This window comes from Lates calcarifer, linkage group LG4, assembly GCF_001640805.2.
Source record: "Lates calcarifer isolate ASB-BC8 linkage group LG4, TLL_Latcal_v3, whole genome shotgun sequence".
Classification (NCBI taxonomy): Eukaryota; Metazoa; Chordata; class Actinopteri; family Centropomidae; genus Lates; species Lates calcarifer.
Window position 1 is genome coordinate 16,631,803 of NC_066836.1, and position 26,210 is coordinate 16,658,012.

General features: G+C 41.2%; 1 protein-coding gene across 7 annotated transcripts in view; it reads left to right on the top strand.

Annotated features, from left to right (window-relative positions):
* Positions 1-26,210, top strand: part of st3gal3b (ST3 beta-galactoside alpha-2,3-sialyltransferase 3b) — a 44,450-nt gene that overhangs the window by 13,384 nt on the left and 4,856 nt on the right. For 6 of the 7 annotated variants that reach the window (XM_018677111.2, XM_051070108.1, XM_018677110.2 and 3 more), the window contains 9 exons: positions 228-269; positions 1,442-1,484; positions 2,857-2,949; positions 6,393-6,487; positions 11,972-12,035; positions 12,133-12,228; positions 12,410-12,596; positions 22,965-23,111; positions 25,126-25,272. In XM_018677111.2, the coding sequence (XP_018532627.1) occupies positions 228-269; positions 1,442-1,484; positions 2,857-2,949; positions 6,393-6,487; positions 11,972-12,035; positions 12,133-12,228; positions 12,410-12,596; positions 22,965-23,111; positions 25,126-25,272 (914 nt within the window). The remainder of the gene's footprint in view (positions 1-227; positions 270-1,441; positions 1,485-2,856; positions 2,950-6,392; positions 6,488-11,971; positions 12,036-12,132; positions 12,229-12,409; positions 12,597-22,964; positions 23,112-25,125; positions 25,273-26,210) is intronic. The other variant, XM_018677114.2, reaches the window with a different exon arrangement.

Here is a 26,210-nt window from a genome sequence, read left to right on the forward strand (position 1 = left end):
TTTCTGCAGTTAATTTTCCACTTCATTGGGCTGTTCATCTGTGAATAAAGAGTGAGACGCAGAATTGTAATTCCACCTACTGGGATTAAAGCTACTAACCTCTCCTTCTCCTTCTTCCCTTCTCACGCTGTAATGTCTGACATTTGCAGTTGGCTTTATTTTCAAGTCCAAATGCTGCCATAACAGACTGACCTCAAATGGTGCTAACTGACCCTTTTGTGTTTCAGAGGTGGAACCAGACCACAGCGAGGGACCAATAGTAAGCTCAGGTACATCGGAAGCCCCACCGGCCTAACCCCGCCACATCTTTGTTGTCCTGCCGCCTTTAAAAAATAAAATAAAAATCACAGCACCTTTTAAAACCCGGCAATACTTCAGCAGCCACGTTAATTCATGTAGTTCTAGTATTAGAATACTGAATATGACAATTTGTGAGGAGTTGAACATCTGCTCAGTCATTGTCCTCATGAAGCTGCAGTGTGATACAACACTGCCCTCTGTTGTCACAGCTCGGTAACAGATGGTTGGCAAGTGAAGCAGTCTGCAGGAGTTTTGGTGCACAATGCTGTTAGGTTCCAGAAAGTAATATTTTGTCTTACTGGTTGGACCCTGGCTCCTTTAATTTCTCTCAAGCTGTTTCCCTCGATTTGGCCCTCTGGCTGCCTTATGCTTCTCAACTGAAACATAATGCTGTCACACACGCACACTTGCTCATCTTGGCTGCTATGGCAAAGTACCCATCTTCCAGGGCAGTGCTTGGATCCCTCCCTAACCAGCAGTCACGCATTCCCATTGTCCTTTTTCTTTATCTTTCTCCTCCAGCTTCTCTGTGAAGACAAGGGCCGCAACCACAGGAGTAATACAGCGCTTCTACTTTCAACTAATGCTCATGTTAAACCTAGTCATACTAATGCAGTTACATCAGTTTACAGACAGAAGTTAATCTAATATGTTAAATGTTTTTATAGACCTTGTATGCATAAAATATAGGACTGCATTAGATGCTTAAATTCACAATAAAGTTCTCATTTCACCATAATATTTATCCGCTAGTTTTCTGTGCTTCTCTGTCTTCTACCAACGCTTTACCAGGCACCTATTGGCTGCCCCTTTGGTTGTCCATAGGTGATCTTATTAACTTCTTTTCTAACTTTATTTTGAACTCAACAGATTGTTTTGGCTGGCTTCTCCCTAACCTTGCTTGTCTCGTTTGTCACCAATTCTAATGCTTTTACTTTTACATTTTGTCATTTTGTTTTTCCTTGTGAAAGATGCACAGATTTGTTAACTACAGCTATTGAGCTGATAGTTGAAATTATGTAGACTGGATGGCCTGTGCTCATGATCCAACTATGTTTCCACCCCAAAGATGCCACTTTTTTCTGTCTTCATGCAGACTTGTGTGGTAACAGTTCATTTCTATGTCTTTCTTCTGTTCCAGTGTATGATAAGCAGGGCTTTCTGCTGCAGCTGGACGCAAAACTGTGAGTAAATCTCTTTCTAGTAAACACTTCTGTCATTTCATTTAACACATTTAGCAATTCTCCATCATTTACTGCATGGGATATTCCTCACTTGTTATAATTAAACCAGCTGAATCCCCAGTTAGACTTGGACTGCCATTAGTTTAGATTTGTTTTACAGCTCGTTTCATTGAATACTCAGTCATAAAGATTCTGGTTGATGGGAAAACATGAAACATGGAAATATAAACCTTCAGCCCATTAATCTCACTTGATTTTTTTTTTTTTTTTTTAAATAAACACACAGCGTTTCAACAGAGTCCTAACCAAAGCCTGGTGACAAATGCACACATTTGATTAGTGGTCTGAGTAATACATGTAGAAGCTAGTGTGAATTGAGATTTTTCTGTTTGTTCCAGAGCGGCTGTGGTTTGTCAAGTTGAGAACGCACTACACCAGAACATGCTCAGTCATTACACGGCTGTCATCGTGTCAGCGTGTCTGTTGATATGTGTATAATTCCCTGAATTGGTTTGACACTCTTGCTCTAAACTGCAATGATAAGGCCCTTTCTCTGCGCACCCCCCACTATTAACACGCAGGCAATAATCATATGCTGCCATCACCGCCCTGGCTCTCACAGGGCATGTCTATCCATGCTCTGCATACACACTGTAAGCACTGTGTCAGCGCACACTTTAAGGTGGTTTTCACATGGATTGAGTTCGTCTAATGCTGCTCCTTACATTATATCTACAATGTCATTAATTACACCATCAGAGCACATGCATACGTTAGTGTAATTCATCTTAAAGCTAGTAATTAGTTTTGTGACTGGTTATTTATTTCCACTGGTAGTATGACTGATAGAAAAGTGCCCCATAGATTTCTTTCTCATCAAATCACTTACCAGCTTGAAGCCAGTTATGGTGGAGTTGCAAGCGAACAACATTCTAGCTGGACTGAAATGTATTATATCAACACAGAAGAGCCTCACATTGTGCACAAGCAGCCTCTTCTCTTGCCAACTCTGATTTCAGGCCTCACATAGTGCTAAGACACAGGCCTCTCTCCCTTCTCCCTGTTTATTTGAACTAGATGCATAGCATCCATCAGGTTATGAATGATCGTGCTGGTAATCGGGAGGTTCTAGTTTAGCTCCACCAGTGTGATTATTTGAACAAGGCCTCTCTGCTTTGTCTCGCCAGTCACAGGTGATACTCTGAGCTGTTGCTGAGTCCTCCGACTTCCTAAGCAACCCGTTTCCATATCTCTCAAGCAGATTGTTTGACAAGCTCAAGCTTTTGATGCTTTAAAATGTGTCAGTATAATTGATATTCAGTTATCATGATGTGTCTGACTAATCCTCTCCCTCTGTTCTGTTAATGTGTAGGCCATTGGAGTTGGCATACAAGTATGGCAACCTCAGCGAAGGAGTGTGCAAGCCAGGATATGCAGCAGCCAAGATGACCACCATCTTTCCTAAGTGAGAAAGTTTGCCTTTTCTTTTACACATAATTTGGACTGGATGTCCTGAAGGGTTTTTTGTCTAAACCTAGAGGCAGACTCCTTCTTCAAATGTAAGAGCTTCATATACACAATCAGGAGCTTCACAAACAAGTCGCTTTAATTGGATGTCAGCACAAGAAAAGCTAAAACTTGTACTCGAGCATACCACGACGCATGATGTCACTGCACGAGCCAACTTGGCCTTCAGGGGTTTTGAGTCAGATACAGAGAAGCCGCCACATTCCTTTACAATCTTCCTCAGTTTCAATCATGTTTCTATCGTCTTCTCCCCTACCACAAAAACTCGACTGTGTCTTTGTGATTCCCCCGTCGCACAAAAGAACCTTTGTTGCCCGAGTACAAGGTCTCCCATCTTTCACCCAATCATATCCTAGAGCCTTAGAGGCGTCGTCTATGAACGATACCGACAAACTTCCTGTCCTGACTCATCACGAGCTTCCTGTTACCCAGCCCACACAATCCTCCACGGCCCTCTCTGATGTCATCGGCTCCTTTGATTTTCCTCCACGCCTCTTATTTGCCGCCTCTCTCAGCTCGATCTGTATGACATTGCCCCATTAGCATTCTCGGAGCTAAGCTAATAGAGGGGCAATTTTCCGCATTGTTGAACAATAGCCAGTGGCACATCAATGCAGTTCTTGACCCAGTTATGGGACAAATTCACAGACTTCCATTTCCAAGTATTGAACTTGATTTATCTGTTGCCTGAAGATGCAGTTACAGTCAAAGCTATAGATGAGAAAAAAAGTTCCAACAGTAAATTCTAGTGTATTACTCAGCTTTTTAAATTTTACATATGGGATGTACAGTATATATCAAATGACTTAACTGTGTGTATTCCTACACGCAAACATCAGCCACACTGTCAGCTGTAAATTGTGGTGCTGCCCTCTCCCTATCTGAGAGGCTACGTGTTAACAATGTCCTCCCTCGTAATGACTTCCTCTAATCAGCCGCACGTGTCGGATCAAAGTTCTGTACGACCCCTGTGATTACTACCACCTTCAACCCAGTCACACGCAGGTCAATGAGCACAATTAATGCCACACCTTGTGTAAGTTTGTACATATGTATGTGTTTGTATGTGTGAGTGTATGGTTGAATATACACAGTCATGCAGTATGTGATTTATTGTGTCCCTATGTGAAAGGGAGTAAACCAATTAACATGTTGTTTTTCTTTATCTCAGCCTGCTTTGTATGTTTCCCAGGCAAAACCGAATCAATTTAAATGTTCTTGTTAGCATTTTGTCTAAATAGGAGTGGCCTACAGTTCAGCTGTTAGAGAAAACCTACTTAACCTCTAGAAGTACGGTCCTGTGGCTCCCCCTCTAATCATTCCCGCTTCCTCCATGTTTGTCTTCTCTGAAGCCCTTTGCCCTCGCAGAATCCAATTTATTATCCACACCTCCCCTCCCCTTGGCTTTACCCAAACCTGTTTGCATTGGAACCCTAAATCAAGCGTTGGCAGTGAACTTGGAGCGGCACGGTTATGAAAATATTGCCAGTGAGAGATGGATGCACCAAAGGAAGCGAGCACAATGCGTTCCTTGCCTGTTGGCTGTTTTGGGAGCCCTCACTTTTTATTTAACAACAAGCAGCCCCCTCTGTCTCTCTGCTTTGTCAGGATGTCAGTGACTGACTGTCGGTCAGGGTTCAGTGACTCGCAGTGATCCTGTGTTATTTATAGCCCCCTGTGGCCTCAGAAGTCTCGGGTTTAATGAATCTCCATTTGTTTTGGCAGGACAGAAGTCTGCGAGTGTGTGTGCCCCTCGTCAGGTGATGTGAGGAGGCGAGAGAGCTGTACAGAACTGCCTCTCCTCTTGAGACTTTGCTCTCATGCTTTAAAGCTGGGGGATAATGAGGGTATCAAAGACCGATTAGGGTGCTTGGAAGGGGTTGAAGCTATCCGGAAGGCCTCCCAGTAATGTCAGCCATGTTTGGTCATTGTGCCTCAGAGCTCCACATATTTCTTGTGAACCCACAGCAGTGTTGTGGTAACAAGCTATCCCAGATTCCCGTTGAAAAACGAGGGAGTGTGGTCGAACTTGTGTGTCCTCTCCTGATTCCAGAGTTTAAAATGCCTTTTCTAGTTATTGTGGTCTGTCAGCTGTCGGAGCCATAATTTATGGATGGTGAGGAAGAACAGCCATTTGTATGAGTGTGTGTGTGCAGTAAAGGGACAGCCAACCATCAGCGCCTCAGCAAGATGCAGTTGCTGGTGGTCTGGTTCCAGTTAATGAGACAGTACAACAATCCCTGTAACTGTCTTCTATCACAAACAAAATAATACACACCAGCTCTGCAGATCTCTCTGAGGCGCCCAGTGTTGTCTTTTCTGTCCCGAATAATCATTTAGGTCTAACAGTAAAGTTGTACAAGTATATTCAAGTTGCTCCGTGCATGTCAACATCAGTAAAGAGACATCTCTCTCCTCTTGTGTCCCTCCCCCCAGCTTAACAGCAGGTCATAAAAACACACATCCATCCTGAAGCCACACTCGCAGAAGTGGCACGTAGCCCAGCACTCGGGTCGCAGGCGTGACTAAGAGGAAATGGCTTCTTTTGATTTTAGTGCTGCTATTAATCAAAGAGGGACCCATACATACACTTACACAGACACACAGGATAAGGAAAAGGCGATGCTGGAAGTAGCAGTTCACAGGGCGTTAAAAACATTGGTCACAGATGTATTTTTGAATATCAGGGTGTTTTTTAATGTGGCAGGATGATTGGCTTTCTCGCTCGAGTAGTTGAAACTTTGTGTTCTCTGTCATGGGCAAGACATTTTATATTTTAGACTCTAGTCTCTGAGATGGTTGTTGTTAGAGAACAACATCCTCAGCTCTAATTCAGTTTGTAGAAACAACGTTGCCCCAGATCATTTGAGGAAAAGCATTCTGGCACAGCTGTGTTGTCTGGGGAGATTTATCAAAACTGTGTGTCAGCTGTGATTTAGGCTTGGTAGGAGAGGTTATGTTGATGGGTTATGCACTGCAGCTTCCCCCTGTGTCACTCCCTGCCTCTCAGTTTGTATTGCCCACTTAGTTTTTAGCTACCTTGCTAATGTGTGTGCTTGTTTTGGGAAGCTTTAGCAGGGCACAGGAGGGGGAGATGCTATTAGATTAATGACAGTGGAACAAGTGAATTTGTTTATCACTTTGTGGCTTAAACTCTGCCCAGGACATTAACACTCTGGTCACAGGTGGAACGGGGTAAATGGGAAGCCACAGGCTCTGTCTATGGAGAGGAGTAAAGGTGTGGTGGAGGAATGCACAACGTAATGAATAATTCTTAATGATAGGAATGGTTTACAACATGATACCTGTCTTCTAACCTCTGCTGAATAAAACTCTTTCCCTCATTCACCTTCTTTCTTCCATCCTTTCTTTCCATTTCAGGTTCATGAAACCAGCACCCATGTTTCTTGATCGGAACTTCAAACGTTTAGGAAAAGTCAGCAATTACTTACCCCCATTTGGTTTTAAAACACAAGGTAAGATATACTCATTTCATCAGTTACCCTCCCCTGGTGATATATCCTGAACATTATTTAAATCATGTATGTTCTCAAGGCTGTTGTTTATAAAAACACAGCCAATACCGCATCTTTTTGATTTGTTACATGTAGGCATGCTTGTGCAAAGGATGCATTATTTTTTCACTTACTTAAAGTTAGGGGATTCACAAGACACAGATTTAAAAGAATTATTAAAATTAAAGCAGCATTGCTACATTTCCCCTGTTAGACCCTCCTAAATACTTGCTTCTTTCCAACTCCTCACCTTAGGTTTGTAGGGCAGCTCCATGGTAAAGATTTATCTTGAGCCAGAGTCGAGAAAACTCAGATGACATCACCAGGGTTATTTTCTTAGACTTTGAAACGCTCCCTCCAGAGTCACAAAAGACATCATACAACTGTTTTCACTGGCTTAATAGTACTTCTTGTGATTAGTAAACTGAACTTCATGCGTAAAAATCTTTGGAGTGTTCCTTTAAAGTCAGCCTGTGTTCTCAGTGTGACTGTTTTTATAGGGTTTAGATGCTTTGCTGGAGCGTGACAGCGGCTGCATGGTACAGTACTTTGTGCCTGTAGTGCCTGGTATCTCAAAGTAATAAACCATCTGATTGTGTTGGTATCAAGCTCAGTTTTGCGTGTTTTCAATATTGCCATGATTTTTTTTTACTGTTTTGTTCTGCATCGCCAACATTACATTTCGGTCAATGGAGGCGATGAAATGAAAAGTAAAAGCTGCCAACCTTCCTCTCTTATCACCAGGCATCAGTTGGCTTCTCATACTGTATCTACTTATCCAATCAAGGCCAGTCAACGCACTGTCAACAACATTAATGAGACAAACTATTCTGTAATCTGATATTCAGATTGAATTAACACTTTATTTTTCCTTTTAAATTTGCTGAAAAGTATCAGGGACGTGGGCAGTTATTCAGATGTTCACTGGGCCAAGCTAGTTTTTTTTTTTTTTTTCATCATCGAAGTTTCACTGTGTTTCGCTGTGGGGAATGCCAAATTTCTGCCACTTGGCACTGTTCATCATTTGTCATTGTTGTTTTTGGCAGAATGCATTTTGCCTCAGGCTTGTTACTGTGCCCTGTCCTGAGTTAAGACAAGGTGAGAGAGCTAATCCATCACAGCCCGCACTTAGTTTTTGCCAAAATAATGTTATCATGAAATAGCAATGTAAGCAGAGACTGTTTTTGAAAACCACTGCTATTGGTTTATTCGTGGACTGTGGAACAATAAAGATGCCAAAAGCAGTTCCCAAACATCAGCTTTTTCAATGAAAGCAGTCACCAAATCTATCTCACATCATCCGCCATCATCCAGAACAGATTCTTATGTATCAGTATTTACAAATTGTCAAAGCAATCCCTCCTTTGAGTTGGAGGATATTTTAGAAAGGAGGATGTGTTAAATCAAATAGATGCCGTATTTTTATTCATTTTTTAATTAAAAAAAAAATCCCTGGCCAGTTTTCAGTCTCAAGCTCTGACCTAGCCAGTGTTATAACCCTCTGTCCAGGCTAGGTCCAGGTAACAAGACCTTTGGCAGTCAGTTGTTTCTTGATACTCTGACTATACTGTGTCCATATATCAGAAAATATGATTGTATGTGTTTATTTACAATTTGTGTGCCAGCTTATCACAACTACCTTGTTGGATGAGTTCTGCCTTAGGACCAGGGAACCCTTATGTCTCCACACAGTCCAGATTTCATGTCTCCACACACTGTGCTTGTTCTCTGACCTTAAACACACATCAGATATCACGGCAGCACATAATACCATGGGAAGTGAAGAGATAACATTAACCTGGCTTCAGTGACATGCTCTGTCACATATTTTCCAGTACTTAGAAGCAGAGGGTACACTGAATGTTACCTTTGTGCTCCGGCAAGTTCTCTGCTGTCATACTAACACACACACACACACACACACACAGACACACACACACAGCCTCAGTTGCTATCAAAAGAGCACTCCCTGTGTGAGTGTTACACCTGGTTTCTGTTTTCTCCACGGACTGCGACGGCCGTGGGGTTTCCCTTTTAGTGGTACCCATGTGGAGAGATGATACGTGTGGATCTTGAATAGAACGCCACAAAGGATTCCAAATTGGGAACACAGAGTGGCGGTGGTGGTGGGCGGGAGTTTTATTTTTACTTTTTTATTCTGCCAGGAGGTATCTTTTGGCACACATCAACCATAGCCTGAGAACAGTAAAGCTGTGTTGATTCGGTCTCAGAGAAAAGCTGCTTGTCAGGATGCCAGTCAGCCACTGAATGGTCGACACGTGTTACTGGTTATATTTTGCATTAATTGTGAGATGCTGCACTGCAGATAAAATGTTATTCTTTCTAAATAATGTCTGTTGGCAGTCCAGAGTGAACATAGTGAAGCTGTTTACATGATGTTGTTCAGTTAAAGAGCGGTTTAACTCAGTCAACTTTGACACATTATCAGACATTTTTATGAAAAGACAAAAAAATCTGCTTAATAATGGTTAAATTTTCTAGTACTATTAAGAAAGCCTCCTTCTGTTTTCAGTTTCAGTGAGTCTGACAGTTCTGTACATTATCTTGCAACCTGCTACAACTTATGTTGATAAAGTGATGTATACGTGCCTTGTATACTATGTTTGGGAAACCTGTGGGTAGAAAAGACAATTCACGGAAGACACAAGTTTAGAGTTGTCTCATCTGGTTTGTTTATTACATCTCAGTGCTGGTTACCGTCTGTCTTTAATTCCCCTGATGGCATGAGAGGCAGTTGTGTGTAATGCCTGGAAGCTGTGTGTAATATTGAATTATCTTCCAGTGTGGTGTACACAGGATTATACAAGTTTATGTATATGGTACTTGTAAAAGCTGATGTTGACTGTTCAAATAATCAGAGCACTAGCATTGCATGGTGTGCCCAGAATTGCACAGGGCTTAGAAAATGTGCACTGCAGCCCTCTTAATTACACTTAGGTAACTGACAGAGGCCTTCATGTGGTATTTTCAGTCAATCAAACTTTATTTGTATGGCACCTTTTGTACGGGGAAGTGCAATTCAAAGAGACACTTCAAATGTAAACAGTAAAACAATTTGAGACTAATACACATGCAAATAAAAACCATGAAAAAGCAATTTCAAAAAGATTTGAAAAATACAAATTAACATTAAAATCAAATCAATGTGAATTAGCTCTTAATTTAGCTGAGTGCAGACTACACTGATGTGTAATTTACTTTATAATGTCATTAACATAACAATAGTCTTTACACAAGCACCGTCTCTGTCACATGATCACACTTGATGTGCATGTAAACTTATCTTCTCTGTAACATGAGACAAGAACAGGTGCACAAGTATACATTCATATTAGAAAGTCTGTTCCCTCTTTTGCCTTTTTTGACCCAAAGAAGAAAAATATTTGGTGAAATATAACTTCTGTGTATAATTTATATCTTTGCATGTTGCATCGTAACCATCACTGGCCTATTATAAACATGATGGTCTCATAGATTGTTGCCAGTTGAGACAGAGGTGTTGTTTTCATTCTCAGCATGCCACTAAATGAAGGCACACAGACCGTTATGCAACTTTACAGATAGTTAGGAGGAAGCATGATTCAGTCAGAAAAACACAGACATGAACTGTGTTACACACAGCAGTCTTCAGCTATTTTTTAGGATTGTCCAGTTACAAATATCCTCAAATTTGTCCTCATACGGCAATCAAATTATAATTTTTTCTTTTTCACCATTTCAGTTGATGTTGAATAAAAAACCTACTTAAGTGCAATCCTAACAAATACCACTCTCTCATCACAAGATTCTTTATATTGTTTAGACTACACTTTTCCCAACAATGTGTCTGTGTTTATGTGTTATGCGACGCTTCCGCCGTTCCTCTATGTTGCCAGTAAAGATTTTTGTCATTTCAAGAGTTCCATGTCGGACTAATGTCTCAACGTACGGCCATTTGTCTCCAGCTCTACCACGAGACATACTTTGCTGAAATGTTTACCCCGGGTACTTAAAACAATTAGCTTCCATGTCGTCCTTTGGAAGAGAGTCCTGCCCATTGTGATTTTTCACTTTTCACCCGCTTGGATCCAGGTGTGGTCCTCGCTCTTGTGTTTATGCTGCTCGGGGTGATGCTTGACGCCAGACATCGACACCACATCCAAACAATGGGCTGTTTCTCCGCTCGCCTCTCCTCAGCAGGTTAATCATTAGGATCGTTAGCCAGGGTGAATGGGGCTGTAATATGTCTTACAAACTGCTTTGAGGCCCCAGTCTAAACTCTCTTCTTCTCACTCTTCCCTTTACTCTCACTTTTGCTGTTGCTCTTGGCCTCTCTTTGTGCTATATGGTGATTATATTATGTTAAGGGGAGAGGGCAATGAAAATGCCACTCACGTTATAACAATGTGATGCAGGGTGACTGGGATGCAAATAAACGAAAGGTAGTCATAGTATCATAGAAGTGTAATCCATGCAGTCCTTCCACATTACTACAAATGTAACTCAGATTAAATATAGTAACAACTGTAATGGATTCTGCACATCTGGGATGTTATGATGAATGGTGAATTACAAGTATGAGAGGCCTAAAAATGGTCAAGAGGAGAGAGAAATATATGAAATACCTAACACTGGAAGCATGACTCCAGCAGAATGCCCTGTAGAACATGGCAGGAATGCATGCTATGGCTAAACATCTGCGTTTCTTGCCCCGCGATCGGAGAGGTGCTGGCCACGTAGGAAGACAGGCTCAGCATCGCCCACTTAACCAGGAGAATGTGCTTGTTTGAAAACAGCATTCCTCTCTGAGTGCTTTTATGGGAGAGTTTCTACATACACACGCATACCAACCTGAACCCTGTATGTCTTTTTCTCCCAGATTTCACTCCTCTCCGTTTTCTCCCATCACCCACTATTCCTGAGGGTTGATTGGTCACTCCTTATCTGTGACTGAATAAACGGAGAGAGGTGTTTTCTCCTCCAACTGTCTCAAGACCACCTAGACTATATCTGTATCTCTAACACTATGTCAGAGTTTTCGGCAGTTTATACATCTTCTAAAGGAGCAGTTTCCTTAGTTCTGGCTTTTCAGATATATCATTTTTACTGTTAGAAGACATCTAATGTTAAATGTTAAACTGCTGGACTGCTTCATAAAGAGTGAGCACTAAACATCATGACTAACCCTAACGATAACAGTGCATTTTCTGATGCCAGATTATGTGATACAGTATCTTAGATTTAGGGAATTTGACTGTAGTGATCTGAAGCTAGTCTTCTTTCTATTGCCAAGAGAGCAATTATCCTCCAGTGTATTTATACACAAACTTCTCTGGGCAATAAATTAACGTACACAATATGCTCACATAAGAAGTCATTTTTGACAACTTATTGTATCATTAATTGTCCTCCGCATGGTGATGGTTTCTGTTTTTTCCTCTGCAGAGAAAACCATAGACAACATTTTAACTGCCACAAAAAATTATGGACTTGGAGAAGAGCTGGACAGGTAATTATCCTGCTTATGTCATCTACATCAACAGGAAGTCCTGTTTTGTTTGCCTGTCAGTTCTTGATATTACTAACCTGTGACTCCTGCCTTCCAGTCTCAGCTGTAAGAGATGCATCATCGTGGGCAACGGAGGCATCCTGTCCAACAAGTCTCTGGGCTCTCGTATAGATGACTACGATGTTGTAGTGAGGTGAGACGACTGCTTCAAGACATAAATACTATGATAACGACTTGATGAAACTTTTAAGTGCATAGTCTGTAGTTGGTCTTTAGTATAGATCAATAACAACATCTTAGATACTTGTGAATTTTTGTGTCATGAACTTTTGAAGCATGATTTCAACTCACTAAAACATTTTTTGTGCTGGCAGGTTGAATGAGGCTCCAGTCCGTGGTTATGTCAAAGACGTAGGGACCAAAACCACCATGAGGATTACCTATCCAGAGGGAGCTATCCAGAGGCCTGAAAACTATGAAAAAGACTCACTTTTTGTTTTTTCCGCTTTCAAACCACTGGATTTCAAGTGGCTGAAACAGATGGTCTTCAAGGAGAAACTGGTGAGGATGTATTTAAATCATTGTTAAGGAATGAAAGTGAAAATCTTAAACATATTTAAAGCAACACAGTGTAACTTTTGCTTAGCAATAGTGGCCTCTGCAGCCATGTGTGGTAGTTAATTCTGTTGGGCTCCATGTCTGACCAGAAAACAAAGTCGATTAATCACCTGATCAAAGCTGCGACTGCATAGTCCCACTCACTGAGCAGAAACACGCCCCAAACTGTGTATATCATCCATGACCTCAGGCATCTGGAGCAGGAATTGCTGTAGCTGTAACAAACACACCAAACTCTATCTGTAACACTTGAAGTTTTCTTGCTGAATATTGGAGATTATCGCTGGTTTTTAATGACTGCTGTATCTTTTTAAGTGATCTGAAGTTCGCCAGTATTGTTGAACTTGCTGGGCCTGATTCTGGCAGTTTAAGCGGCTGCATATCACTCCGTAACACACTTCTCACAGGAGATTGTACTTGCTCACCAAAGTATCATAGTGCCAAAACAAGCTTTGAAGGCGCAGAGCAGCAACAAAAGAGGTACCGTTGTCCCCATTCCAAATCAATGTACCATCAACACGATTTTTAAGCTGTTATTTTAAGGTAAAATAGTTGCATAATGTTGCTGTAACACACACACACCCCCGAAACAATAACTGAATGACGACTCACAGCAGAAAAATCTGAAACACTTTGAGTGGGTGTTTGAATATAAAAGAGTCCAAAATGAGAAAAGTGTCTGCTGCACAACAAAACTCTCAAACTACTTGGAAGTAGAGTTTTTACTTCTCCGGGTGTCTAAATATGTCTGAATATCTGAGTTATGTGGGGTTTTTTTAGCAGAGCATAGCATTCTAACCTCTGATCACATTCTGTACATTCCTTTCTGTGGAAATGTAAGCCAGTCTAGTAAAGGGATTAAGAAGACAACATGAATCTACTATACAGTGGATGTTTCAGATGGTTTAAATACTTAATATGGAAAGGACAGTTGAGAAAAACCAATGACTATTACACATGTTAGTTGTTCTGCTGTCTCTGGCGAGAGAGTGAATTTTCTTCATACTACATTGCCATTTTCTCCTGAGTTACGTCACTCTCCTGTTTTGGGTGTCCTTCGAAACATTATGATTGCCACAGTTAAATGACAGGCTGTGAATTGGCCTCTTAATCACAAGGGTCAGACTGAATGACAGAACTGGCTTTCCCTTATCTCTTAAGGTATTGCAGAATGCATTCATTCATAATGGCCCCTTTGCCCCCTACATTATAACCTTTGTCACTAGAAAAAGCTGTCATAAGCACTTTGATTCAGTTCTTCTTGAACAGTCTCTAGTGTCACTGTGAGATTTCTTTGAGTCCATTCGGCTCCAGGACAATGGGAGCATTTAGTAAAAGCTTTTCAGAGTCATTAAAGTAGAGGTAGTGGTACTTTAAGTCCCATACCAGTGTTTTTACATGTTTCAGCACATCTGTAGTAATTCATTATTTCTTAACATCATTGTTAACCATCTTCAAGTGTTAAAGATTTGAAAAATGTTATATCTCAGCAATACTCGATCTGAATATTGGTCATGGCAATAAATTTTAAACACTTTTCTTGGGCAGTCAGAAAACCACAGTCATCAAAGATTTTAAACATCACTCCAATTTTTTGTTAAACAACATTAAAAGGTGCAAATTTATTTATTTATATGAAAGAAACTGCACATGTGTTGTAGAAAACGGGCTAAACCTTTTATAAGTAGCTGTACAATCTTTTTATTTTATTTATTTAACCTTTATTCAATCAGGAAAAAACCCATTGAGATTAAAAATCTCTTTTGCAAGAGTTTCCTGGCCAAGACAGCAGCAGTATAGGTTACAGCAATGGAATCATTCATAGAAACACACAAATATGATGCATAAATATACAAAATTTTAAAAAAAGTACATAAGAATAATTATCTTAAAGGCAACTAATTATCAAGAACATCAAAGCAGTTGTAGAAATTAGCCTATTAATCTATGCTTCTGTCTCATCAGGCTCCCCCGAATTGGGGAAACCTGCTTCATTTTCCACCACAGCTGTGACCAGGGGACATTTGTCGAAAACCGATGAGTGAGAAAATGGAGATTAAAAAAGAAATATAGAGGAAAGGACGAAACATTTATCATAGGGGATGGGAAGGGCATGGAATGGCAAGCTGAACCTAAGTAATGGTGTGAAGTTGGATTAAAGGATGAGAGAACAGAGGAAAGATAGATGGAAAGGGTAAAGTTAAATAGGGTAAAGGGATAATAGCTGGGGAAAAGAAAATGAGCAGTGGAAGGTAACGGTAAAGTAAAATGGAGGAAAATAGCTTGCTTGGCTGGCTGATGGCCCCTTCAGCCTTTGATAGGGCCCAGATTTTTCTGGTGTGTCAGAGGGAGAGGACAGTGGAAATGGCTGCCTGGGATAATTGATCTGGCCCCTGGCATCTGACTCAGCCGTCTTTGATCTGCTGAGGAAGGAAGAATGTCTCTCATGGGTTAAAAATCAGGGAACAAAGAAGAAAAAAATCATCAGTGTCTTTTGGGCCGAGCCTCGATGATAATATGGAAGAAGGGAACTGACAGATGTGCAAAGACCTATGTTTGACCTCTGGATAGTCTTTGTTTTTACACATCTGCAGTACTTCATTTACCATCATATAAATACTGTATATCATCCTATGTAAATGTGTCCTGGGCAATTTATTTCACTTTAATGGCCAACTGAGGTCACTGGAATTAGTTTTTGGCATTGGAGGTAACCTCAGTTCAGCGTGAGCAATATAATACATGAGCAGACATCAGTGTCACATATCATATTAAAACAGTAGTGTATGGACTTAGATACTAAAAAGACCCAAACTAAAGAGTTTAGACTTATAATTGCCCACTATTGTGCCATTAGACTAGATTTGAATGAAGTGAAATTAATGGAAATTACTGTAGTATTTATTTGCTTGTTTAAACGCTCCACATCACACTGATCACTTTAGGGAAACACACAAAGATGTCATTAATTTGTTTTGTCATTAAAATGAGTGCCATGTAGATTTTAACACACAGTTTGTTACTGTGTGTTTCCAGAGCAACAGTATCTGTTTAATAGTGGATTTCAAGTCTTAGCAACAACATGAAAGGAACTGAAGTCCTGCTAAAAGACTGTTGTCCTAGCTTCATTGTATCCGACTCACACCCACCCTAACTAATGCAGTGGAAACATAAACATGAAGAGGTGTTTATGTGTGTATGTACATGTGCCTTCTGTGAACTCAGGAACACATTTCCAAAAACACAAACTCACATGTTTTATGTTTTATTAGTTTTTCTCTTATTACCAGATAACTGTCAGAGACATTTGGTTCAGAGAGAGATACTGCACACTCTGCTCACCGACTACGAGCAAGCTTCCCTCTCTGTGCTCTGTCCATTTAGTCTGTGCCAGAGCGAGATGTAATGTAACTGTGGACAGCTGTCCTTTGGGAGCTTTTACATCTGCTGGCGGAGAAAGGGATTTCTTTGTGTAACCTGCACACTCACAGCTGGAAGGGATGCAAAACCTTTTTACTCGCCTCCTGCAGTTATGAAAGCAAGTGTCTCTCTCCCGTCTTCTTCTTTAAAAGGTTAGTGTGTGGTACACAGTTGTAGTGCAGCCGCAAGTGACTCATCTAGCCGGCTGTCAGTGTGCCTGACTATCCTGCGCTATTGTGGCCTACAGCGCAGACTTGGATGGCTGGACAGAATACAAATTAGCGAGGCAATTTCCCAATCTGTTATCCAGTGTTTTGTACACTCTCACAAACACACACACACACACACACACACACACACATAACCTCCCACTCAATCACGCACGCACAGAGTCATAAAGTTCAGGGCAAAATTCAGATGAAGTCTAGATTTGAAAACTTGACCTTGGACCTGATTAGATCTTCAACCCTTCAAACACGGTTCTCTCCCAGAATGTGTCTCGCATTTTAGATCAGTGAAGCCCTCTGCTACATCTACAATTACTGTGCTGCAGCATCACAAGGCTTCCGACCTCCCTAATCCCTCATTACCGCAGGTATACGTGATTACGACTCAACTTTGTCACTCCACTTGAAACACTGACCCCACATATGCAGCAGCCTGGTTGATTGCCTAGTTACATGCTGTTTACAAATGTGCTCAAACATGATTTCCACGATTGTTGATATTTCCTTTTTTCCTATGCGTCTCGTTTCGATTTTCTATTTTTATTTTTTTTTGCCCCTCATGCACGGGGCGCACTCACAGTTCATGCACACGGTTCATGCACACACAGCCGCAGTTGTTTGTATATGTGGGGATATTTTCAAACAGAGCCAGTGAAGGATATACAGCCGGTGGTAAACACGGGGTTCGAAGGTGGAGTGTCGGTGTTCTATCTCTCCTGTTTGTTTACAGGAGCTTTCCCTGCCTCTCTACGGGCCAGAGAGATAAATGATAGATGGAGACAATTTGATAGAAATACAGCCAGGGGTTCTTACTCAGAAGTATCAAAATATTGTGGTGAAACCAGTATTTTAAAAGCATTGCACATCTCGTTTGCCAGAAATCAAGTGTGCGAGGAATTACCAAAATAGCCTGTTGCTTCATATTACCGACAAATTTCCAAATTAGCTCCCTCCAGCTGGAGTGTTGTGAGGAAGTATTTCCTATTCTTACACTCTGTAATGTTCATTTTTTTTCAGTTTAGAAACATGTAATTTTATCCCAAAAAGTTTATTGTAACTCTATCACTGAGAATGCTCCGTGGGACAGAAATAACAGCTATATGGCTCTTTTGTAAGCCCAAACATCTGTGCAGAAGCCCAAAGTAGCATGCATACATGCGTTCATAAACATTTACATACTTGTAAACATGGGTTCTGGACATGAACCAAGTGACTAACATGGTGTCCGGATGTCACTGATTACCGTGAGTGTTGTGTTTCAAAAATGAGTCACCTACCTAGCCTGCAATGATTAACACTCAGACCTGAACACTGGGTTCCTTTAGTAATATGCTGTCATGCAATGGATGTTGGGTAATTGAGTTATTTATGCAAGTTCAAGGAGGACTTTGACATGTCAAAGTAGGTCACAAGAAAGACTAATTTGGCTTTTTAGTCCGATACCAGCCGGTCCTGCTAGCAGCGATAGCTTTGTGATCTTCTAAGATGTCACCATGTAGTAGCTGGGGGCCGCACTGCAGAGACAAGTCCTCAGGGTCTCAGTGTTGTTGAGTGCTGGCACCGTTTTCACGTTCGCCGTCATGGGAGTGTGGAGACAAGGGTTTCACACAGCGGATAACCTTAGAGGAAAAGAGAAACCACTGATAACTCAGTGAGAGCAGAGGTCATGGTATGTGTCAAGAAAAGCAAAGGCAAATTGGTGAATGCTTCACATTCCTGGCACAGAAAAGTGAATAAAATAACCAAAGCTGCCATTTTACCTCTGTGGATCTAAGAAACCGTAATCCCCTCTGTGCTGTGCACCTCACTATTTACCACCTACTTTGGTAAACCTCTCTTTCTTTCAGACATTCCTTCTGAAACGGTTCCTCTTCAGTGGAGCACTTATGTGGTGAGACACTGCGACTTGTAAACTCAAAGGTCCGACATGTACACAGTGCTAATGACCTCCAGACAACCTTAATTGTGATTGTTAGCAGTTTGGGGACTGCCGTTTTCGTTTCTAAATTGCTTTAAGTCTACCTTCCGGAATCCAGGCCACCTCGTTTGAGACGTCCTCTTCATAAGCCTCAAACAAGACCACATCCTCACACAGTGGTTTACAGGGACCGAAGAGCCCATATAGAGACAAAATGTATGATAGCTGCCTATCAAGGAAGAAAGGACGAATGTCATTTTAGCCATATTATGAGATTATTACGAACAGTACCGAAAGAGCAGATCCAAACTTTGAAATCAGACATGTACTGTATCTTGTGACACGATGGTCTTGCTTCACTATGTTTGTGTCTGTTTACAGTGAAAGGCTTTAAAGCCACCTGTAGTAACCGAGCAGATGTGAAACATTTTGTTCTTGCCTTTCCCCTCTTGTTACACACCCATTCAGTGTGCTCCACATTTCTACACATTTCATTTAGTCCCTCAGGAGCTATAAACTGAGCTATCTGCTTCATTCAACACAGAGAAACCTTTTATTTTAAAGGTGAGCTGAAGTTTCATTGGCTTATGCTTTAACCCACACCGAGACCAAACCACACTGAAAACTATAAACGCAAGGCTTTAAACCAGGCTGTTTTCTTATTTGGGCATTTTTACATTTTTGTTGGGTAAAGTGCATTTTCAGGTTGTTTTTTTTTTGTAGCTGGAAAAGGCTTCATGTCATCGTGTTTATACCCAGTCTAACTTATGTAAATTTCCCACATGTGGGATAAATAAAGTCTATCTTATCTTAAGAATGTCACCATCAGTAACCTATAGTTAGTTGTCTGATATTTTTATTGGTTTTTATTGCGCCCACATGTTTTGAAAACAGATGCACACAAGCAACCCAAGGTAGTAATTTTCACATTTTTAGAATGTTGTACATTTTCAGCACCCCTTCTGTCATTGTTCCGAACCATCTCTCTCTCTCCGCATCACTTTTTCCATCTGTTTGATCCGTCACCTCTCTTGGCTTTACAGTAGCTCCTCTCCTCACCCTCTGATATTGTCTTCCCCTAATCCCGCAGTTAAAGATCCTTTGGTGTTGGTTTGTATAGCTTGGATTTTCCTACAGCTGTGAAATTACTAGTCAAATACACCTAGCCTTTTTTCTGATGTAGTCAACAACAGTGACATAGTACCGCCTTAAGTTCCCAGTTAGAGAGGAATCTCTCGGAATAATACATTTTCACTTCAGTTAAATGAACTATTAATTGTACACATTTGGGTTCCATCCCACTTTTATAGACACCCAGACTTAACATCAGCTTTTTTGACACTGAGTGACTCTAAATCTGTCAAGTCATGTTTTGATGATGCAGTTGTGTGGGACAGTACAGTCACCCGCTAAATGCTAAGTACGAGTTTGCTCATGTCACTGTGGCCCTACCTGGTTTGGTCAGGCTCTGTTAAATGTCTAAACATGAAGTAAGGGACTGTGAGTCTGCTCTTCTTGTCCTGTGTCATTCATCAGAACTATTTTTCCTCTTCATTGACTCATAATTTCAGAAACACTGCCAAGAACTGTCAGTATCCTGACAATACCAGGCTCTTATTAAGGGTGCCTCTGGGAATATGGCAGCAGATTCATCTCCAGTACATCTCCAGTGCATTAAAAAAAAACCTGAGTGGAAATGCTGGAAATTCAATAAAGAAGTCTAAATATTGCAAAACTGTAGCCTTCCTCAAATGAATACATCAAACATTTCCACCATGTTCTCCACATTGTTTTTCACCGTTTGAAGTTTGACTGGCTCTACTTCATCTCTTTGCGCCCTCTTTTTCTGCAATGATTTAACGTTAACCAACTGGTGAGTCAGTGCCACCAAGTGTTTTTCTGGATGTGGATGAAAATGCACATAAATTTACGTTTTCCTCTGCCAGGTTTCTTGAAATTTGTTCAGATTTTGAGCTAAATTTGGACAGAAACTAACATCAACATGAGTGGAACTGTTATGCCCCACCACCTTCTGACTGAGTGATGTCGACCTCTCTGACATCTATCTGCTTGCATTGCAAACTATCAAGTCTCCAAGTTCAAGGTTGTTTTAACAGGTGCTTTATTGGAGCACGCAGCCCTGTGTACACACTTAAATCTAATAATCCAGACCAATTTAACCGTAAAGCTGTCACAGGAGAGGGGAAACAGTCATTTCCTCTCTGACTACAGCCCAGCTACAGCCTAACCAGCCAAGCTCCATACTTCTGTTCACCTTTGAGCGTGTGTGTGTGTCAGGGCTCAATGAGTAAGTGGTGTCGGACTATTCTGCAGCTTCCTGTCGTGTCCGTGTTCAAATGCTACTGGAGCAGCACTGTTTCTCTTGACAAACTAATACACACTCCCGTAGAGGTTAGTGGTCAGTTCACAGTGGAAATCACATCCTGTTCTCTGGAGGTTATTTGCAAGCGCTCTGAGTACTGCTGCTCCAGTGTTCACCACTGACAGTGCAGTGATTTAACAGCCTTGCTTTTAACCTTTATTTACCCAGACAAGGCTTGACATCGTATTAAAACTCACCTTGTGTCACAGTCGTATATTTTATTATTCATACCCAGTAGCAACCCACAATTGCAGCATTCACTGATGTCACTTTAAAGCTCCTCTGGAGCACTGTGAGAGCTATATGTGCTGCCTAAGGAGGTTTATCATTAACTTTCCCTAACCATCCTAACTACTGCAGCTTTGAGTTGGAGACCTTTTTCATTTAAACAACATCCCACATTCCTAAAGTCATAACAGCACCCGCCACCCCCTCCTTCCCTCCCAGCAGACCTGAATCCTTACATACTAATTGCTCTTACATTTGTCAAAGCCACCTGTACTTGTCTGAATATCTTCAAAGAGATCCCCACCCCATGACATTTTGTCTCTATGGTACATGTCAGGTCATAGCTGTGTAAAGCAAGGGGTGTGTGTTGTGTGTCATTAGCTTCTCTCCTTCCTAGAATAAAGAAAAAAATGCATCACTCTCTTTATTCAGCGTACACAGACACACACACATCCAAACAGCGCTGCTAAATAGATTGCTGGCAAACACAAGCTGTGTTGACAGGAGAGATGAGCTGCTGTTCCTGTTGGAGCTTGCCGGAGGCACAGAGCTGGGCCCGCGTTCAAAAAGAGCCGCCACTGTTGAAGCCACAAAGCCGGCAGACTTGTTGCTACTGCCTCTGCCAACACACACAAACACGCACACACTCACACACAGTCATGCATTGCTGTATCAAAGGCGGCCAGGCGGGTGTTTGACTATTTGAACAGGTGATTCCCATTTACATCTGCTGACCCTGTTGGCTTCATGCCTTTTAGGAAGTCACACTGTCAGGCAAGTCAATCACGCACATAACAGCGGGTGCTAGTTCATAGCACTTTCATTTAGTTTATCATTTAGAGTAATGCTGCAAAGGGGACTAACTTGTAAGAGGTGTGATTTAGATCAGATTTTGCTAAGAAGTAAGAATTGGGTAACCGTTTATCGTTTTATTACCATTATTTTTTTGGACCCTGAAATTTTGTAAAGAGCCTTTTTGTGATTTAGTGTCTCAGTATCGGACCATTCAGTGGCTACTTCGGTATGACTGAGTTGAGCAAGTGTGTTTCATTAGAGTTACATAATTTTATTCAGGTGGTGCCGCAGGCCTGTCTGACAGGTTGCCCTTGCGACTGATGATGATTGCCTTGTGTAAAAAGACCTGAGGTCTGGCAGAACACCCTCAGGTCAAGGTGTGATTTGAACCATTTCCTGTCAAATGCCATATTTAACCTCGGATGTTGGCTAAAGAAACTGTTTTGGGGTTTGTGATTTCCCAACTGCAATGTATAATAACACATCAGTGTTGACTTGACCGCTATTTTTCTCCAATTAAAATTACACAGTTCACTAATATACCAATATTAAAGCTTAAAGCAAACTCCTTCATCAGGCCTAACCCCTAACGCCATGTGCAACAGAAGCAGTAAGTTCTGATGGGGAAGCCGGAGAGAAACCTTATCAAGACATGTTAAGGAAAAAAATGGAAAAGATCAACCCAGTAATGGAAAGGAAAATCCTGCTTCTGAGTCAGTGTGTGCGTGAACACAAACTTCCCAAAAGTTCATCACCATCGTCATCATCATCGTGACTTTTATCTGTCAATATTCTCTTAGTTTTCTGATTTTAAATCAGAAGAAAAGAACTTGTAAAGTTAGAGTAATTTGGGATTTTTTATGTATGAATGCTTTGACTTTAATATTGCACCGAAAAATGAGAATGAGAAATGAGAAAAAGGTGTGTTAAGATGCATCTTTTCACTACAACAAATTAAATTTGGGAAAGAGGTACCAGGTCAGCTGTACCCCTCACCCGCTGCTAGACCCTCCTCCTGCCAGCATTTGTAATTACTGATGTCCTGTGAGCCCCTCACTCTGACTTCATCCATTAAAGGCCCAAAAGCCATTTTCCTAATCAGTGCTAGTTGGGGTCTGGCTTCTGGTTGGCTTCTGTGTTTTATGTCAGTGTTACAGAGGATAATGTCACTTTGATGTTGGGCTGGTAAATCGTGGTTGGCCGTCCAAAATAGAGATGTCATCATGTGAATGCCTTGTTTTGTGTTTTATGTACATGACTGACCTTGCAGAGAAACAAAAACAGTAAAGTATTTATGACTAATGTACAATTTTTCTGTTTTTCCTCCATTCTTTCCTCAGAAAAATATAGATGGTTTTTGGAAGTCGGTGGCTCACTCTGTCCCACGGGAGCCAACCAAGATGAGAATCCTGAACCCCTACTTTATCCAGGAGGCTGCCTTCCAGTTTATAGGCCTGCCCTTTAACAATGGTGTCATGGGAAAAGGAGTAAGTCACGTGTAGCTGAGAATATCCTTAAAACAATGCACGATGAGATCTTCTTTTGTCAGTTTCTTGGAAATTTGTTACATACACATTTTCCTGGAACCCTGTATAGGTAATCATGGTTATAGTTCGAAACAGAAAGCAAAGGAGAAAGTTCTCTCTTTCTAAGTGATTTTAGATATATGGCAAAATTGTCAAAAAAGGCACACACATTTGGATTGATTTTTTTTGTACTGAAAAACTGAAATACCTGGATGTGAGGTGAGTAGATTCAGACTTGGGTTGCACCAAACAAGTGCTCTCTAAATTGATTTCTGTAATAATAATATTCTGCACGCACATCAGTACTACTACACTGTAGCCAAGCTTAGATGGGAACAGCACAGTGCCCTGCTTTGCACTGTAGTCTTTTTTTCAATAATTGATGGAGGAGAAGATACAGAAGTTATTTAAGGTCTTTTGCTTTACCTTATGTTCTCACTCACACAGGAGCTTTGATGGGGGAACAGTTGAAACAAAGATATGGGTTCCAATCTATTTTTTTCTCGAAATAGCAGGTTTCTTTCTTCTTTAAGTAAGTTTGAACTTAAATTGTGGTTTTGAAGCCTTTTCCTGGAGTTTATGTACCTCAGAATGGCAGCGTTCCTCCACCACTTTCACAACACAAAGAGGGAAAGAGAAAGTAGATTAAGAGGAAATGCCAACTACTTTCTCACTGTTGACATTGCCAAAATGTTGGATACCTGCTGCAGCCCTGGTCCAGTCTAAATTCACAGTACTCACAGTAGTTATTTTGCTAAGAAGTTGATGTATGTGCTTTGTTCATGACTCATTTTGTTTGTCTGGACCTGAAACTGCTGTGCTGTATCAGGTGTTGACCAGAGACCAGAGAACATTTTGTTAGTTAGTCTGTGGCTGCCAACCAGGGTACAGAGCAGAAAAATATAACCTAAATGCAAAAGAGCACATGATCTGAAGTACTGCTGTGTATGTGTATATGGTTGCATGTGCTCATACTGTTTGTGTGATCTGTTGGTAGGTAGAGAGGGAATATTGTTAGAGAAATGAGGAGGGTATCACCGTAGCTCTGCCCTCTGGGGCCACCAGAACACCCCTGCATGAACTCCCCTCTGCAACATGTGTTCAACATGTGGGCATCTGGCCTGTGTGTGTGTGCGTGTGTGTGTATGAGAGAGAGAGCGAGAGGGAGAGAGTACATGGCCATTTGTGTGTATGTGTGGGTGTTTGTCTCATACAATACAAGCTGCAGAGTTGTATGATTTGGCACATTCTTTCTCTACAACACTTTCCTTTCTCTCTTCTGACCATCAGAGTGTATGTTTATGTGCGTGAAAATTAATGAGGAGGTCTGTTTGTTATACCAGTGTTTATGTTGAGTGTGTATGTGAGTGTGTGTAAATTAATCTGTATTCGAACACACAGTAGGGGGTTGGCCAGCTGCTAGTTCAACTCCACCTACCCTGAGGGCTGCAAATCAGGGTAATGGTTTAAATGGGGCCTCCTTCCACTCTTTCTTCTGGACCCGCTTTTTTTTTTTTTTTTCAACACACACTTTTTCCCTCTCTCTTGTTCTCCAACATTCACACACACAATCACACACACACAGCCCCAATACCCCCCAGATCTCTGGCAGCCCACGGCAGTTAGGAAGCACAGTTCAACCCTGTAGATCACTGTGTTGTAGCAGGGGTCTGCAGGGGTCGCGTCTTAAAGGTAATAGTTAATCACCAAGTGCTCAAAGTCAGTTAGCAGCAGCGGAGCAGAACAAAGACAGAGGTATAAAGGAGAGAGGGAAGCAGATAGAGGAGAGGGAGTGGACATCTGTCTCTGAAATAGTGTTTCAGAGACTGGAAATGAGAATACTGCACATGTTTTTAGTCCATATTAATCTTTGTGTTGTTCAAAATGAATTTACATTGACAAATGCTCCTGGTGTGTGCATGCGTGTGTGTGTGCTGTAATGACCTGACAGCCTGTGTCTCTGCTTTTACTACAGAACATTCCAACGTTAGGAACAGTCGCTATAACGATGGCACTGCATAACTGTGATGAGGTGGCGGTGGCAGGTTTCGGCTATGATATGAACACACCCCACGCACCTCTGCACTACTATGAGACTGTCAAGATGTCCGCCATTAAAGAGGTGAGTGACTTACTTCACTACAAGCTTATCTAAAAATCAAGGTGCTCTTAAATTGCCAGATGGAATCTGGTGTGACCTTCTGTCCATGTTAATGATATTAATATATATTCTGGCTTCTCCCTGCCCACTCTGGCCACTGAAGAATAGGTGAAGAAACAAATGACTGTAATCTTTGATGAGGAGGGACCACCAGTCATGTGGAGGTTGAGGGGGAGTTGAAATGGCTTCCAGCCAAAATACATTCACTACAAAGCGTTCACTATTTGGGCTGATGGTAATATTAGTCCAAGAACTGTGCATGAATTCAACTGCTCAGCTTTTGCATTTATATCCAAAGATATTCCAGTACTTTGAGATTCCCTCTGTGCTATCTGCGTAGTCATGATTTGTGTCTAAATGAGGCACATAGTGTTAGTGATAAAATAAACATTTGAACTTCTGCTCTCTCCTTAAAAGTGCTTCAGACACTGTAGGGAAAAAACCCTATTAAATCTAAACTAAAACTAGAAAAAAGAAAACTGAAACAAATGAAAAACTTGAGTCATATCCCATGTAATTAAAAACTAAAACTATTAACACTTTCTAATAGAACTAAACTGAATGTAATTGTAAGAGGAAAAATAAATTATGAGTGCAAACATTTAAGAAATTAAAACTTTAACTACCACTAGCCTTTCATCAGTCTCTGTAGCAGCGTGCTTACTATTGCTGCGTGGTTTGAACAATCATTTTCTAAACGCCCTCATGACAGACCTCTCCCCTCCATCAGTCAACTCTTCCTCTCTGTGTTTACACTGAAACCCAGTGGAATCAAAGATGTCACCCGTGTGCTGACGGGTGTAAACCATGAGCTCAGTATGACGATAACCTTTGTCTAAACTCCCAGTGAACCCATGGCATTTATTATCATCATCTTTATCAACATTATCATCATCAGC